This window comes from Styela clava, chromosome 1 (assembly GCF_964204865.1).
Source record: "Styela clava chromosome 1, kaStyClav1.hap1.2, whole genome shotgun sequence".
Taxonomy (NCBI): domain Eukaryota; kingdom Metazoa; phylum Chordata; class Ascidiacea; order Stolidobranchia; family Styelidae; genus Styela; species Styela clava.
This window is the reverse complement of record NC_135250.1, coordinates 23334459-23349956: the sequence shown is the minus strand read 5'-3', so window position 1 is coordinate 23349956 and position 15498 is coordinate 23334459. Positions and strand designations below refer to the sequence as shown.

Genomic DNA, 15498 nt, shown 5'->3' with positions numbered 1-15498 from the left:
GATTGTATATTATACTAATAATCGGGTATAGCTACTGTTGCAGTATTAGTTGTACTGCAAATTGTAAAGTACAAAACTGGTTAAAAATAATTAAACTGAAAAATAGTAAATCTAAATGTGTCTACCTGATGCCGTAACTCTGTTGTATTTTACTCAAAATCCACTTATTAATTCGACTTGAGAATCACCAAATGTAATTTTATGGAAAAAAATTTACAAAACACCACTAAAAATCGTCGAAGATTATGGTAATGAAATAGAATATTTTCTTACCTGGATGTACGTCTTTAAATCCGTTAGAATTCTTTGTGGTTGGAGGCGGTGAATCACTATCTCCTGCGATAATTATAGACACAGTGTAAAAATAATGCTTGCAAATTTCCAATACGTTCTTAGCTAGAGGCTATGGTAATGTATCGTTTTATTTTGTATTTGTCAGCATTATGTCATCTTACAAAATAGTACTGTGGAACATAAAAATAAAAATATTTTTTTGAAATACAATTCGACAATATGAAAATAAACTTCAAACCCAGTGACTTGTACCAATGAGCGATGAGAAATAATATGAATAATAATGCCATTTTTGTACAATTTATATACCGCCAGGGTTTTGTCTGGTATCTAATTCTCAGTGTCCAAGTATTGTCTAACTACGAAAATTTTGATTTATCCTCTATGCTCTATGCATAAAAAATTCCTCCGTGTTTTTCATTTATATAACTTATATTCTAAATAGCATCAATCTAGGTAAAATGGCATCAATTTAGGTAAGAAAGGAACATTTTATGGAAAAATGCAAACAGCGAAATTTCGAATCTATTGAAGAACATTATTGGAAATACCATCTTTGCTCAAACTGAGTTTTTTTGCTATCACTAAATATATTTCCAGCGCCCTGTAGAGAGTAGCACATGCCGCAAACGCTTGAAAATCCCCGTTATAACACGATATAACAAGAAGTATGAAACTACTACTATTCAAATATTCAAACGAAACTTGAAATTATTTTTTGTTATAAGGAAAGAATGGTCGTGACAGGAAACGGAAATGCGTAATAATAAAAAAAAAATGTTTCGAAGTCTTGTACAAGAATAACATTATAATAAGGAGCACGAATAAGAGTCAAATATAAAACAGAAGAAAAATTACGACGTTCCAAAACGGATATGTATATATCATAACTCATCGAGGCAGTCCCGTATTCGTGTCATATATATAATTAATAATATCTTTCGAACGCGCAACTAAGGTAAATTGGTAACAAAAATATAACACTGACGTTCGGAAGACAGTTATTTTCGACTGAGAATTTCGATTCCGACTTCCAATACAGAGTCGTCCACTTTGCTCTCAATTTTCCTCTAATAATGCCATAATTAAAATATGGACAAACCGACATAAATCTATATCAGGAGCTACCCAATGTATATGATTATATTATTAAAATTATCAAACTACTCAACTCTTAGAAAACTTCAAGTATAATATAGCCTACAATAAGCAATACACCAAGACTAACTAACTGTCTGTAGACTTTGATTAGCAACTCCCGTTATGGCGTATACTGTAATAAAATCTCGGATAATTTACGTGCATTTTGTAAAAATTCAACCCTTTCTCGTTTAGTCTCCTCCGTTTAAAATCGACTTATAACGCTTCACATACTAAACAGTTTTTTTCAACAGCGAAATTTATTTTACGGAAAACAAAGTCTCAATAACCAACGTTGCGTGAGTAAATTTACTGAAATTTATTCAACCGAGCGTATCGTCCCCATGGACGATATCTAACTTTAGAAATACCACAACTGAAATAACTCGAATTTCAATACGCTGACTGGATGGCGGGTCAAAATTGACAAAACAAAACATTAGGAAAGGAATAGTCCGTGCAAATGATCTCTTTTAGACCTGAAACTGTGACCCTTTAGTACACTTACACCTCAGTAATGACGAGCCGATCCACGGATGGAATAAGTCTTCTTATAATCATCGACGAGTTAGCATACCTGCTATGTTATTAAAGGATATGCAATGTTATAATGAGATAACGATGCTGTCATACACAAAGCAAAGTAGGTCTATTTTTAGAAGGGGCGCCAATCGGATATGTCGCGTCTTTTAATGAAGTGACAAAGTTATCTAGATTCTAGGCTATTAATTCAATTCTTTACATGATATAGATATAATTTATTTGGAGCACGATGGAAATTTTACGTCATTTTCTATAGATTTAGACCTCACTTTCCAAGTTTCAAACGCGAGAATAAATAAACTAAAATTATAAATGTATGTAATTCCTAAACTACCACAGAGGGCAACCGGTGGCAAAACTCTTCAGATACTGCTGGGAATATAACTCCTGGACGGCCTCTACTACCGGCACTAAGAATGACAGAATTCATTCACAACAAGAGATCTGGCAACTAGTCAAAAAACTCAATAGAATTCCTAAATTACCACAGACTACTGATAACGGGCCTTAAAAATGTCGCTAAATTCTACTGGCTCTACATGTAATAGTGCATATTTACCTAAAATCACTCTTCGACATTTAACACCGATCCTTTCCATTCTATCTGATCAAAAAATTGCAGCACCATTTTACAATAAAACAACATCTATCTGATCGATTTGTGAGCCTTTTTCATTAAAGCTTTTCATTCTCAGTTCGACACCGAGTACATATTCACGCACTAGCGAAGATAAATACTTTTAATCCATTGTGCCACATCGATGCTAAAAATAGTTAAGCTAGCCTCGACTACATTTGCGAAATAAGAGGAATGAATCATGAGACTCTCGATACAAAAAAAGAATCTATATTTGGAAAATATTTTTTAATAACAACACACACAGACTGCTGAGTTCATCACGACTTGTGAGTGAGTAGTACTGATTTAAAGTACATCAAATTATCCCATTACTTATTTACCGGCAGTCAAACGAGTCCAATGGTGGAGGTAACTTGACTAAATTCATGACAACTAGGATACGTTAAAATATTTTAGGTTTAGTATTCTGCAAGGCGACAGAAACTGAAACTCATAGCTACGAAGTGCTTTTAAAATGGGTAATATTTTGGAAATAAATATTTTGAATTTTTTGCTGACAATTAAGAATTAGAATAATCTTTTTTGCACTAGTTATTCAATATTACCACGAATCCTATTCTATTTACAAATAGAACTTGGCTTATACAATGATATTACTGAGAAATTAATTTGAACTGGGAAAATCGAAAAGAATTATTAGCATTCTAGTAAACAAATGTGAATATCTAAATTTTTAGCAATATGAACAAGCTCAAATATTATGAACTCAGAAAAAAGCTAAATAAAAACCAACTATTGCACTAAAGAATAAGTATTTTGCTGCGGGCTACTGAAATCTTTCACAATACCAAATGTTTACTTTTAGTCGTTCATAAAATATACTTTCGGTAACATTTCCCGGAAAAAGTTAGACATTTATTTGCGGTAGCACCACAAATACGACCATTGACGCAAATAGAAAACATACATCATAAAAATTGACAAGGAACAGGCAAACCAATGGCTGAGACAAAGCTAATACTGGCGAGGCAAATATTTCAGTTGATAAACAAATGTTGACTACAAAAAAATCTCAAATATACATAATTGCAATGATTTGTGAGGAATTTTACCATAAGCAAAAAATGTAATTTGTGTACATAAAAAACAGCGTTATTAACCGAAACGGAAATTTCTAACCTAGAGCAAACGTAATCTATATAAGGCGGGTTCACCGGTTTATAATTATATCGATTCATGCCAAACCGAAGTGTCGCTAACCTCCAATGACTTTTCATTGCTAACAACAAGTTATGATCACCTCTCACTCATCATTTCAACTATGGAATGCAAACAAAGGTACAGAGAAAAGCCTCGTATACCTCCCGTGGGCTAAAACAAACGTCGAAGTCTGAAGTAGATTGTCACATTTATAGATCGCTATCTACGACGACAACATTCGTATTTTATTATACTTTCCATACTTCATCGGCTCTTTCCTTCAAAATATTGAAAGGTGGACAATAATTAGAACTTCAAAGTAGGGACCAAAAATACACAACAACAAATATATACTAGGACAACTCAAATAACTTCAACTAACTTTCTAATATACACAGCATCTTTTTGGTGTAGAAATTTTCATCTGCAAGTATTCTACAACATTACGTTTCGGTGGCGAAGACTCGCACGGCAATTAAAATGAATGACGACAATGAAGTAATTCATAATTGCTCAGAAACCAAACATCGCGTATTATGCCCATGTAAAAATGATAATTACAACATTTTTATCTGTACTGACCACAAATGAATGTTTAATTACGAGCTATTTGCTTTCGCCGATAACTGCGGGAAGTCTGTTTCCAGCAACCAGGGAAAGAGGAATAGTGGCAAAACCTCTGCAAGTACCGCACACCTCATGCACCCAATGTGGTGTTTTTTTTTAAAACGCAGACACGCAGACAAGAGAATTAAAAATATTCAATCAAAGTATTGTTTTTTCCTGCGATTTGTCATCCACAGAAGAAAAATTCTGATTTACGACAAATGTTACTTTATTTATTTGCCTATATACATACCATGGTTTTACTGAAAAATGATTCTATTCAGAATTTTCGATTATTCTGAATCCATAATTATTGAACAGCAAAATTTTATGGTACCAAATATTGGGATATCGACATTCCTACTGAGAAATCAAGTTGCAGGACGCGCTTACGGCTATCAAATTTTTATAATTTGTGCAAGCTTTTAAATGTAGCAATTGCGTCCACTCACTCAAGTGTATTATTAACTTTCAATTTGTGTTTCGACTATTTTGCAACGGCCTATAAAACGACCGGCCGGCATTGCAGTACCACTAAAACACGGACTGTCACAATTAACCCAGCACCACACTGATTTACAGATTGCTCACTTAGTTTTCGTCAGAATAGCTTGTCTTTAACCCGGAGGGTATAGTCTACCTCACGTTTGCTGAACCTAAGCAAAGCGGAGCGAAAAAATGTATATTTTGAAATTTCACGCTTCGTTGATTTAACAATCTATTTTGAACCTAGCGTGCGCGCAGGCCCCAAGAGAGGTGAGCACACCCACGCGCGAATGCCGGCGTTGGTAAAAGGAAGGGAGTGGAAAAAAATAAAATAAAAAATGAGAACACAACAACCCTGTTTTTATTTTCGCGAAAATAATAATATGTATACCTGCACAATACGGCATGCTTCCTACGATGATAATCAATTACGACAGTCTCGTTTTACATGGATCGTCCTCTGCGCATCGGCGACTGTTTGTTTCTTTTATTGCTCCCCACTCCCTCCGCATTGACGTCAAAACGACCTGGTAAGTGGAAGTATGTAATAGAGCGTTGGGCCATAATAATACAGGCCTGACGTCAATGGGAGCGTACTATAAATAGAAAATGCTCTTCGGTCGGAGCAGATAAAATGAGCGTATGAGAATTTACAAGTTTCTTTAAACTTCTTTTTATAAAATATAAACAACAAAATAGTGTCTTTATCTTCTTCTGTTTACATTTTTGCGGCGTTTGGGTTTATTTTACTTAGAGCGAACATGTGAAATATTGCATGCAAGGCCAAGAGCAGCGGGTATAAAAATATATAGATTTTTCAAAATTGGAATCGATCCAAACTACACTTTAACGCTGAAGGTAGAATTCTCACTAAAATCCCAAGGGCTGCTGGCATGCCCTTGTTACGCTTGTCCATCACGAACCTGACTCCAGACTTCCTAAACCGTTAGGGAAGATTCACAGACTTTAATTTCGGAAAGTCCAATCGCCGATTTGGTAAATTCTTGCTCAATCATTTACACATGCTTTCTTCTGTTAATAGATGCTCAGAGCTGTCAACAATATTCAGAATGTAAAAATTCGACGCCAAATGAGCACAAAACCCGACCGATGTTAATTGCAGTAATCCCATCCCCAATTAAATTAAAGCAGCGTTCTCTCTTCTCAATATACTTAATCTGATAAGCTAACACAATACTGTGAACGTGTACAGATGGTGCCAGTAAATGGCGATTGGGAATGTATGCTATTTTTAGAAGCACATCAATAATTGTTCGGCAAATATGATGAGACCAATAATAACGCTTATAAATGCAAAAGCGCAACAAATTAATAATGTAGAGACGACAGCAGGCCAAAATAACCACCGACTTCTATCACCCATCCGCGACGGTATAAACTCGGTTCAGTAGAGCTATAAATAGACAGCGGAAGGCTATATTTTGCAAGATGCATTGTGCAGATTGAGTGGCTTCCGAGGCATGGGCACTTCAAAAAGCCAAAGATTAAATTTTCTGATTTTTCTACATACGAAAATAGTAGTTTTGCTCTATTTCAGCTTCAAATTTATATAACTGACGGTGAAATTGGAATAAAATTTCGTAAATTTTTCAACCGAAACAATTAACTATAGCGGGAGACGAAAACAATAAAAAAGACCCAAACTATTTGATATTCTAGATAGACTTCGATTTCAGATATTCTTAATTGCTTTATTTTGGAGTAAATCCTGTCAATTTCTTCTTTGTTTTTCCTACAAATCGCAACGTGAATGCAGAAATGAATTAATTTCATAAAAATGATAACTCCAAATATATGAATTTTTTCGAATCAGATATTTTTCGATTACCAATTATTTGGTATTTCAAGCGAAAAAATTCCTTGATATACTCCAAACAAAGAGAGCCAAACTAAACCAACAATAAATTCCTATAATACTGCATACTGGCGGCATTCGCCGAATATGGTTTTTTTACTATTTTAACCAATAATAATAAATCGAACATGAATTTTCGATTATGGCACATAAAAGCCCTACAATCGACATTGACATTATAAACACGGCGAAGAAACCGCAAAAAAAGGTAGCATGTCTAGAATAAATTATGACAGCGTAACAGTGCACAGAACACACAGCGGTAAATGCATGACGTGATCGCAGCCTCAATCCTAGCCCGTCTGTCTGCACTGACAAATATTATTTGTATCTCATCGATATTTACGTCAAGGGCAAAGGTTAGGCGTTTGTAATACGTAGTGAGATGACGTCACAAGGCGGAATCAAAGAGATCTCTGAATTCTAACGAGCTTTAAATTGTTTATTTATAGACCGTGACTATCAATTTGTACTCTTCAGGGAGCACAATTATTTATTTACATTTTGCTCGTAGATAGCTCATCGAATCATGTCAAGACAGAGAATAAACATTCATAAACGCCACATCCTGGTAAGTTTAAACATCCAACCAAGCATGATTACTTCAAAACGCTGAAACAACAACATTGCGAACTCATCAAGGTTATATTTAGGCAAATTTTCTACTCAATAACAATAAACATCGTTAAGATAAGCGTAGAAAAGCAGGTGTGCACACCCATAAACAATTTTTGGAGTTTCAGAAACTAAAACAAGAATTACGACTTGTTCACGATGTTAGGAGATGGGCTAGGCACCATTATACAGCAGTAATATTTATAGCACACTGCTTGAATACGAATACACACAATGCTTTGACTTGTGCAATTCACCAATTTAAATTGATTCTTGGCAGTGGTTAACGCTCTCTGTGCATAATTTATTGATATTCAATAGTTGGTAGTTCGATTGTTTAACTAGCTCTTTTATCTCAGCATACGAGATAATGATTATGAAGTGGAGAGTGAGACCTCAAAGTTACACATAGACTCAAATCAAATATTCATATTAGAAAATCTAGAAAAATATCATATTCATCTATATACTCCTCCGTAATCGTTGAGTACGGCTTGAAGTTTGAAAGGAACAAATAAACACGTGTCTAAGATTATCATTATTTATTTACTTGGGTTATTCAATCTTTTAGGATAGGAGCAGGGTCTAAAAGAAGAAATGTTTCTGGCCTCGCTTTGCATTTTTGGGTTCGTATTGTGTCCCGATCGGGATCGATTTTAATTGATTGATTTCAAATTGGTATTATTTAAAAAGAAGTATCTTGAACAATTTTAAAATAACTGGCTTCTAAATTTGAAAAAACGACATGAACAACAAAGAAAATTCAAAAAGTAATAACATATACCGAAAATATATTTCTGCTAATAAAAATAATATAGCTTTCCTTTCCATAATTTACTCTGAAAAATTCTTGCCAGGTTACTACTTCAATCAGATCCTGTTACTTTTATCAAAATCTAAACTAGCAATAAATAGCCACAACGTCTATTTCTGATCATAATCATAACTCGTACGTCGCCAATTTATCAAATGAGAAAGCGCTTCGTGCGTGCGTAGAACGTAAAACCATAAGTCTAAATTAGACACGCAAGAATAGCAATTTTATTAAAAAAGTAATTACGAGATTTGTATACCGTTATCTCGATTTATTTTGGTAGCGGATTGTTTATTTTCGGCCACAAGGATATATTACATTTGCATGGAATTTTTTGAAAATATTGAAAGTTAAATGGGTTCTTTGCTGAACGAAGATCAGTTTGAATTTGAGTCTCAATATTGACAAACGATTACATATAATGGTCAGAATTCGGAAACAAGAAGAATTATTGTTATTAATTGGATGAATTCCCGTAAAAGATTAGCTTCAAACACGACAAAAATTAAACAAAATATTACATGAATTCATAGAAAAAGAACGTTTTATCAGTTTATGATATGGAATAGAACATTAAATATAGAATGCAGTTAGAAATCCAATGATAAATAGAATATTTGGTCACTTAAAATGATTGATTGAAGATTGAATGATTGAAGATTGTTCCTACCCATTTTCGATATATGGGGATTAAAGGGAATGTTATTCAAGTTATTGGTCAGAACATATTTAAAACAAATATACTGGTGATAGGGATGTGTCTTCTCGTCATTAGAGAAAATAGATAGGCTACGACACACATTGGTACTGGCGCTATTTCAAAACTTATTAGCTGCTGAAGTTTAGTTGCTAACAATGCCCGCTTGAACGTCCTCTATTTCCCGAAAACCCTGTATACTATTAATAATACACATTTCAGATTTTGACGTAAGTTCTCGATTTGATTACAATTTCACAGATATCCCAAAAACAAATATCTTCCTGGTCACAATATCAGGCAGACGATTGAACTTCGGTCTATTGTTAGCCTACAGTAGGAATTTTGCCAAAATTATGCGGTCGCCAAATGTAAATGTCAAACTTGCCTCCTGAGTCTGATATAAACGGCAATCGAACTTTGAAAATACCATTTGCATGTGTGCTAAATGCGCACGTTAGACGTCGTATACGTCATTCGGCAATGGTATTCTGTTTGTCTTGTGGTTTGCGTGCGTGAGGCCGACGCAAAATGTTCGTCCGAGTGTCTATTTTCATTCCAAGTAAGCGGAAAGCAACGCCCTTAACGAGGGTTTTGTTGATAAGGGCCTAGAGCTATTTTTGGAGACAGACTATTTTGAGTTAAGATATAAGTGAGACAAGCACGCCTTCCCGAAATCAGTGATTTCTGCCTATAAACAGGTAAACATAAAACCTTATGAACTTCAATAAACGCATATCCTGGTTAATGCCTCCTATACTCGACAAGCGAAGTAATAATCATCAAAAGTGGATTAGTATTATTAGATGCTGGATAAATTTATTCCAATATTGAAATGAAGTAAGCCCACACAAAATATTCAAATTATCGCCGAAATTCATAGGAACGCCTTTAAATATTAATTAGGTTATTCTTCCAGTTTGTATATATGTGAGGGAATGCGCAAAAAAAGAAATTACTACCTGACACATCGTTGCAAATAAGCTGCAAATAATACTAAAATAACTATACTTTCCATCCATAATAACTGGGGAACGATAACAGTTCCCAATTTAGTAGATCGGTTTTATGAGATTTGCATATTACATAACACTAAACTATAAAAAATATTTCAAACTTTATCAAGATAAGATAGTATGACGTATCATGATAAGATAATAATAATACTCAAAAAACGGGTTAGCAAGCACCGTTTAATACTTCCGTTGTTTTTCGGAAAACAATACTCTAGTTTGAACAATGTCCAAAAATAGCTCGTGAACTTCAACTTAGCAAGTTATATTTTGAAAATAAGAATTGAGTGAAAATGAGAATGCGAAAAACAAGTAGGTGAATTATAAATATAATTAACTGGAGCATTAAATTGAGCTATTTTACATAAATTAACCAAATACGAAAGATGAATGAACTTGTAGTACGCCGGGGATATCGATTAACGCGAGTCAAACTAGACCTATAAAAACGCTAAGAACAACTCCTGAATAAATCCGGGCGAATTGGTTGACGGGCGGCCACACATGGTTTCCATTCGGCGAAAGGTAAGTACATTAAATAGTAGTACATTAATCTAAATGTCTTTATCCTATTACTGACATTACCCTCTATTTCATTGTTATTCTTCTACATACAGGGTGTCCAAAATAAGACTAATATTCAAATATTCCATGTTAATAATTAGTGATTTTGAAGATTACTAAGCATACTTTCATTTTGAAAACTAACATTTTGAGAAATCCACGACTCCGTGTACCTCTTTCCTGCGTTTCAAAATAAATTCAAACTCATTGTGAAATGCATCGACCTTTTTTCTAATAAACCTGACTCTTTTCAGAATGTGTTCCAAACAATATTTTTGAGTGCATTTAAAATGTCATATTATTCTGTTTTGGCCATCTTTGACCATCAGCCTAATTTCTTGCAGGTGACTCGCACAACTAACTCTGAAGAGAAAGCGCGAACGATTGTCGTCGCCGTGGCCATGTTATTTTTCCGATATACAGAAAATCGATGATCTGACGTCAAAGCGAAAGAAAATTCAATTACCGGTACCAGACGACTTTAGGGACCAACACATGCCAGAAATAACTTTCGTATGGAGAAAAATAATATTTGGTTGTTTGTAAAAACACAAAACATAAAATTATCCCCACATGAACTTTCACTGAATAAGACCACCAGAAAATGGGGATTATAGAAAATTGATAGTGCGCCAGTTGTATAGTCTTGAATGCAAATGAACTCAACGGATAGTGAACCCCATGTACTTTCCACGCTAAACATCAGATATTCAATAGTATAATTAGTTCAGAAAATGAACTAGCCTATCGGTCTTTATCGCCGACTCGTTGTCAATCAATAGCCAACAAGCATCAAAACAATTAAAATCGCAGTTTTGTATTTTTGTCGAATTTCAAAGACTTTCTGGAAGTTACTCTACGGATTAGCAAGACGGCAGTTGCCATGAAAACAATGGGAAAAGGAAGTTTTAATTTCTGGCAACGACGAGAAGAGGAGAAAAAAATAAACGAGAGTGCTCGACCTTTGAATAATATTCCGAACATTTTCGTCACATTATTTTTTCTGTAAATCAGGACCATGGAATGCAATACGAAGTATATCAGATAACGGCGTATAATACCGGTATAGATATAAAATGGTATAAGATCTGGGGACTGACAAAAACGATGGCCCAAAAATTACTTTAAAGTGCATGTGCAGGTAGTGTAGATAACTACAAAAAGCATATGGACTTTCCTAACCCTCCTTAGGGTCACTCGTTTCTGTCCAAGCACCCATCTGTTCAAATTATATCAATAAAACAACTATTCATTTATTTGCTAGATATGCCATAGGCGCCTTTCAATAACGATAATTAGATGGTTAACCGCTGTTGTGACGCACTAGATATTGAACACGGCTAAAATCGCGCTCGCTAACGAGCCCATAGTCTAATTAGCCCAATCGGGAAGTCACGAATTTGGCACTGTCTACGATAATGAAGCCCAAAATGGGATTTTTTTGGAAATAGACACCAGTAATTGGACATTCACCGCCCAAACATCCGCGTAATATTTCGATACCACAACAATGACAACATGCTATTTTCTAACCCCAAATGCAAAAATACTAAATACGATGAAAGATATTTATCAGTAAAATCGTAAAAACAAACACGAAGAAGTATTCCACGAATCGCATTTATCCCAAAAATGGGGAGTAAAGACTGGAGACTTGAACAATTCAAAAACTTTTTCGCTTGTAAAATACCGATTGTCTCAAAGAAATAAATTATGCGTATGATATCAATATATTTCAATTCCAAACTATAAACTAAACACCGTGACACTCTAATCTTCCGATATGACTTGAGAAAAAAAACGGTAATTTGAAGATTATTGTCCGATTTTATGCAAAACAGATTCAACAACACAAGGTATAATGACGCCAAAATCTACACCAATAACAAGTAATGAATATTCTGTCTGTCTAAATGTATCTAGCGAGGCATCATATTAGATAGATAGATTAGACACAAACCAATACCTGTAGAAGTAATCAGCGTTTCAGCTTAAAACGAAAACTATCTTCATGATTCAAACTCCTATCAAAATGGATAACTTGGTTTATATACAAAGATTAATTACGGCAAATCTTATATCTAAGCTAAACATAAATTTTTTATCGCGATGACTCGATGGAAATCAAAACGGCAAACTCTATACGATATGACACTGCCAAACAACTACGAAAACTAAAAACACGCAATGAAAACAATTTAAAATCTCTATTTTTTCATTTTAACATTACAATAACACTGGGCTTATTTCTTTCGTTTTCACTCTATCTTACCAAAAATAGTCCTTGTCCATGTCAAATTTTACTAATACCTTGCCCGGGGCTAATAACCAAATGATAGAATTACAATGTCAACGCTATATATGTTGATCATTATTTAATTTGAGTACAAAAAGAAATATTATTCGACTTGGCTAAAACGCCTTTGCCCAGTATATACATAAGAAAAATCAAGACTTGTACCCAATTGGCTACACGTGAACACTGCCACAAATAAAAACGAATAAATTTATATATTAATTTTCCATTTAAGCAAATTTATATTTCTCTACAAACTGGACAATAAAAATCGCCAGCCTCAAAATAATACAATTTATACAAAATATTGTCAGCTTCGAGGAGCACGCTGCAATGAAATAAAACGAAATTTAAATAATAAAAAAAAACTCGAAATTATCCAAACCAATGACGTTTATTTTTGCACGAAACGGAAGAATATGGTGTCAAAGGAAATTTAAAAACAGCTATCAGTATAGAAAGTGTTGTCACAACCAAAAATCATATTTTAATTTAAACAAAAAGCCCACGAAAACGAACAAAAGAAAACAAATAGTACGTAAATAGGAAGGCGGGGCAAGTAATGATACAGCCAACCAAAACAATATTTTGCTTGTTGAGCTTCAAAAAAATAGACAGTGACGCATTCGGATACAATAAATGCATCCGTATTTTCAAATGCAATAAAAAAGGTGATGAATCGTAATTATATTATATACAAAGCACGCAGGAAATGCTGAAAGGTACAAAAACGACAATGGAGTGTAATAGGTCAAATCACAAATACCGAAACAAAATATATGCAAATTATGAATGTCACCAAATAATCTTTCGTTCAGTTCAATTTCCAGAACGGGCATGCACAAATATATCGGTTAAAGATTAATTCCTTTTCAAATCTCAATTTACAAAAAATTGAACACTTATATTAAAATCTTTAGGAAAAACAAAAGTCTAAAGTGAAGAAATGATGTTTTGATAAATATCTTTATTATAATAATATACGTTATATATTCATTAGCGATATTTGAACCAATTACTTTAGTACAGTTTGTATACTAAACAATGATAGACAAATAGCAAGGAGGTGGAAATCCAAAACATCACCATAAAAGCACCCGAATTTGACGCGCCGTCAATGATTTCGATTGGTAACCAAATTCTAAACCTTACATTATGAACCGGTCGTACATTTTCTGGTTTTTCTGTTTTAAACACTATAAGTCAGCAAATGAATGATCGTTTTACAAAATTGCCGTTGTTGCTTATCGTCCATTACTGAATCACTCGGTTCCGAATTTTCAGTATTCGAAGATGGAGGAAAGTCGCTAAAATACTTTTACTACCATTATTTTAAAATAAATTCCTGCAGACTACGGAGCCGGATATTTTACCCAAAATTTTGCAAGAGAAGAGAAGATTGTTCAGTATTAGACCTTCGTGCTTACATATTCCAATTTGTTTCGACTTATAATAACGTGAAGACAAGTTGTCAAGTTATTATAGCTAAAATCATACCGGAATATTTAAAAAATTGAGCACACTAAAACAAAAGTAGTATTAACGGAACTTCAACACAAAAACTCCAAAACGTAAGTTCAATCAATCTAATGCTCTTAATGTGGACATTCTTTTCTTTGAGAAAAATATTAACCATCTCCGAAAATGACTTACTTATTGCAGCCTGAATTCGTCTACAACTAGTCTACTTGTAGTTTCAAAATAAAAGCTCAATTGCGGCTAAGTAAAACAATCTTACAAACATTCGTGCCAGGCCAATAATGAATTCGCTAACAATATTTCTCGGAGAGAACGAAAGCGTTCATTTACTCTAACGTAAAAAGAATTAACAAGCTTCCCTTTGTGCAAAAACTTGAATATACGTCAGGATTCCGGAAGGTAGTAATCGGCTAATCGCATACCATAATATGTTGTATTTATTATAGTGTAAGACCTGAAATATTCGGATAATTCAGAATGACTTTCAAAACGCGCTGGACTGCAATTCGAAAAATAGTGAATATTTTTGCACTATGCTCACATTCAATCTGATAATTCGGACACTGCCTATGACTCGGTTAAACCATTAAATCAGTTCACCATTTTAAGCTCAACGCAATTTTTAATGCCTAACTGACCAACGTCAACGTAAACATATTCGAGCAGATGTTGCAGATATCGGCAAAACGAGTATCAAACTGCAATTATAGTGGACTTTCTGATGACCCATATACTGGGAAGATATAGTTATTTGATAACATTGGTTGAAGGTGAATTTTAAAAAGTTCATAGTATGTATTCTATCACTATGCAATTATGTCTGCTTCCAATGGTGGGATGCAAACGGTTAGAATCAAAAATGTATGGAATATGGATATTTATTTTATGATCCATGTTATGGATAAGACTTTTCAGGAAAGGATACCAACTTTAGCAACAACTCTAACAGCCACACAAATGACCAACCAAACTTACTGTGGAAAAGAAATGGCCCTATGCATACCACTGTGTAAAGGGAGTCAAACAACTTTTCGCATATGGAATTACCTGATATCGAATAGGAATGAGTCGTTTTACATAACCAATGGGAAGAGTAAAGAAGATTTATAAAATGTGAATAATCACTGCCAGTTTGACAAAGCCAAACTACAACTAGGCAGCTAGACACAAATAAAATGAAAAACATCAGCAATACCTAGTTCAATTCCTAATCATGATATTTCAAAGCTATGTTGTGGTGGCTGACAAATGTTTTCATCATTTATAAAGAATAAAAGGACAAGAGCTTTAATGGT

The 15498-nt window shown here is 34.1% G+C and overlaps 1 protein-coding gene across 5 annotated transcripts in view; it reads right to left on the bottom strand.

The window, feature by feature from the left end:
- The window catches only part of LOC120342523 (histone deacetylase 4-like), a 42133-nt gene that overhangs the window by 24059 nt on the left and 2576 nt on the right, over positions 1-15498 (bottom strand). For 2 of the 5 annotated variants that reach the window (XM_039411396.2, XM_039411404.2), the window contains exon 2: positions 274-336. The exons of 1 other annotated variant lie outside the window; for it this stretch is intronic. In XM_039411396.2, coding sequence (XP_039267330.2) covers positions 274-336 — 63 coding nt within the window. Of the gene's footprint in view, positions 1-273; positions 337-5240; positions 5377-5772; positions 5912-15498 lie in introns of those variants that run through there. 2 more of the 5 variants (XM_039411421.2, XM_039411413.2) reach the window with 2 other exon arrangements.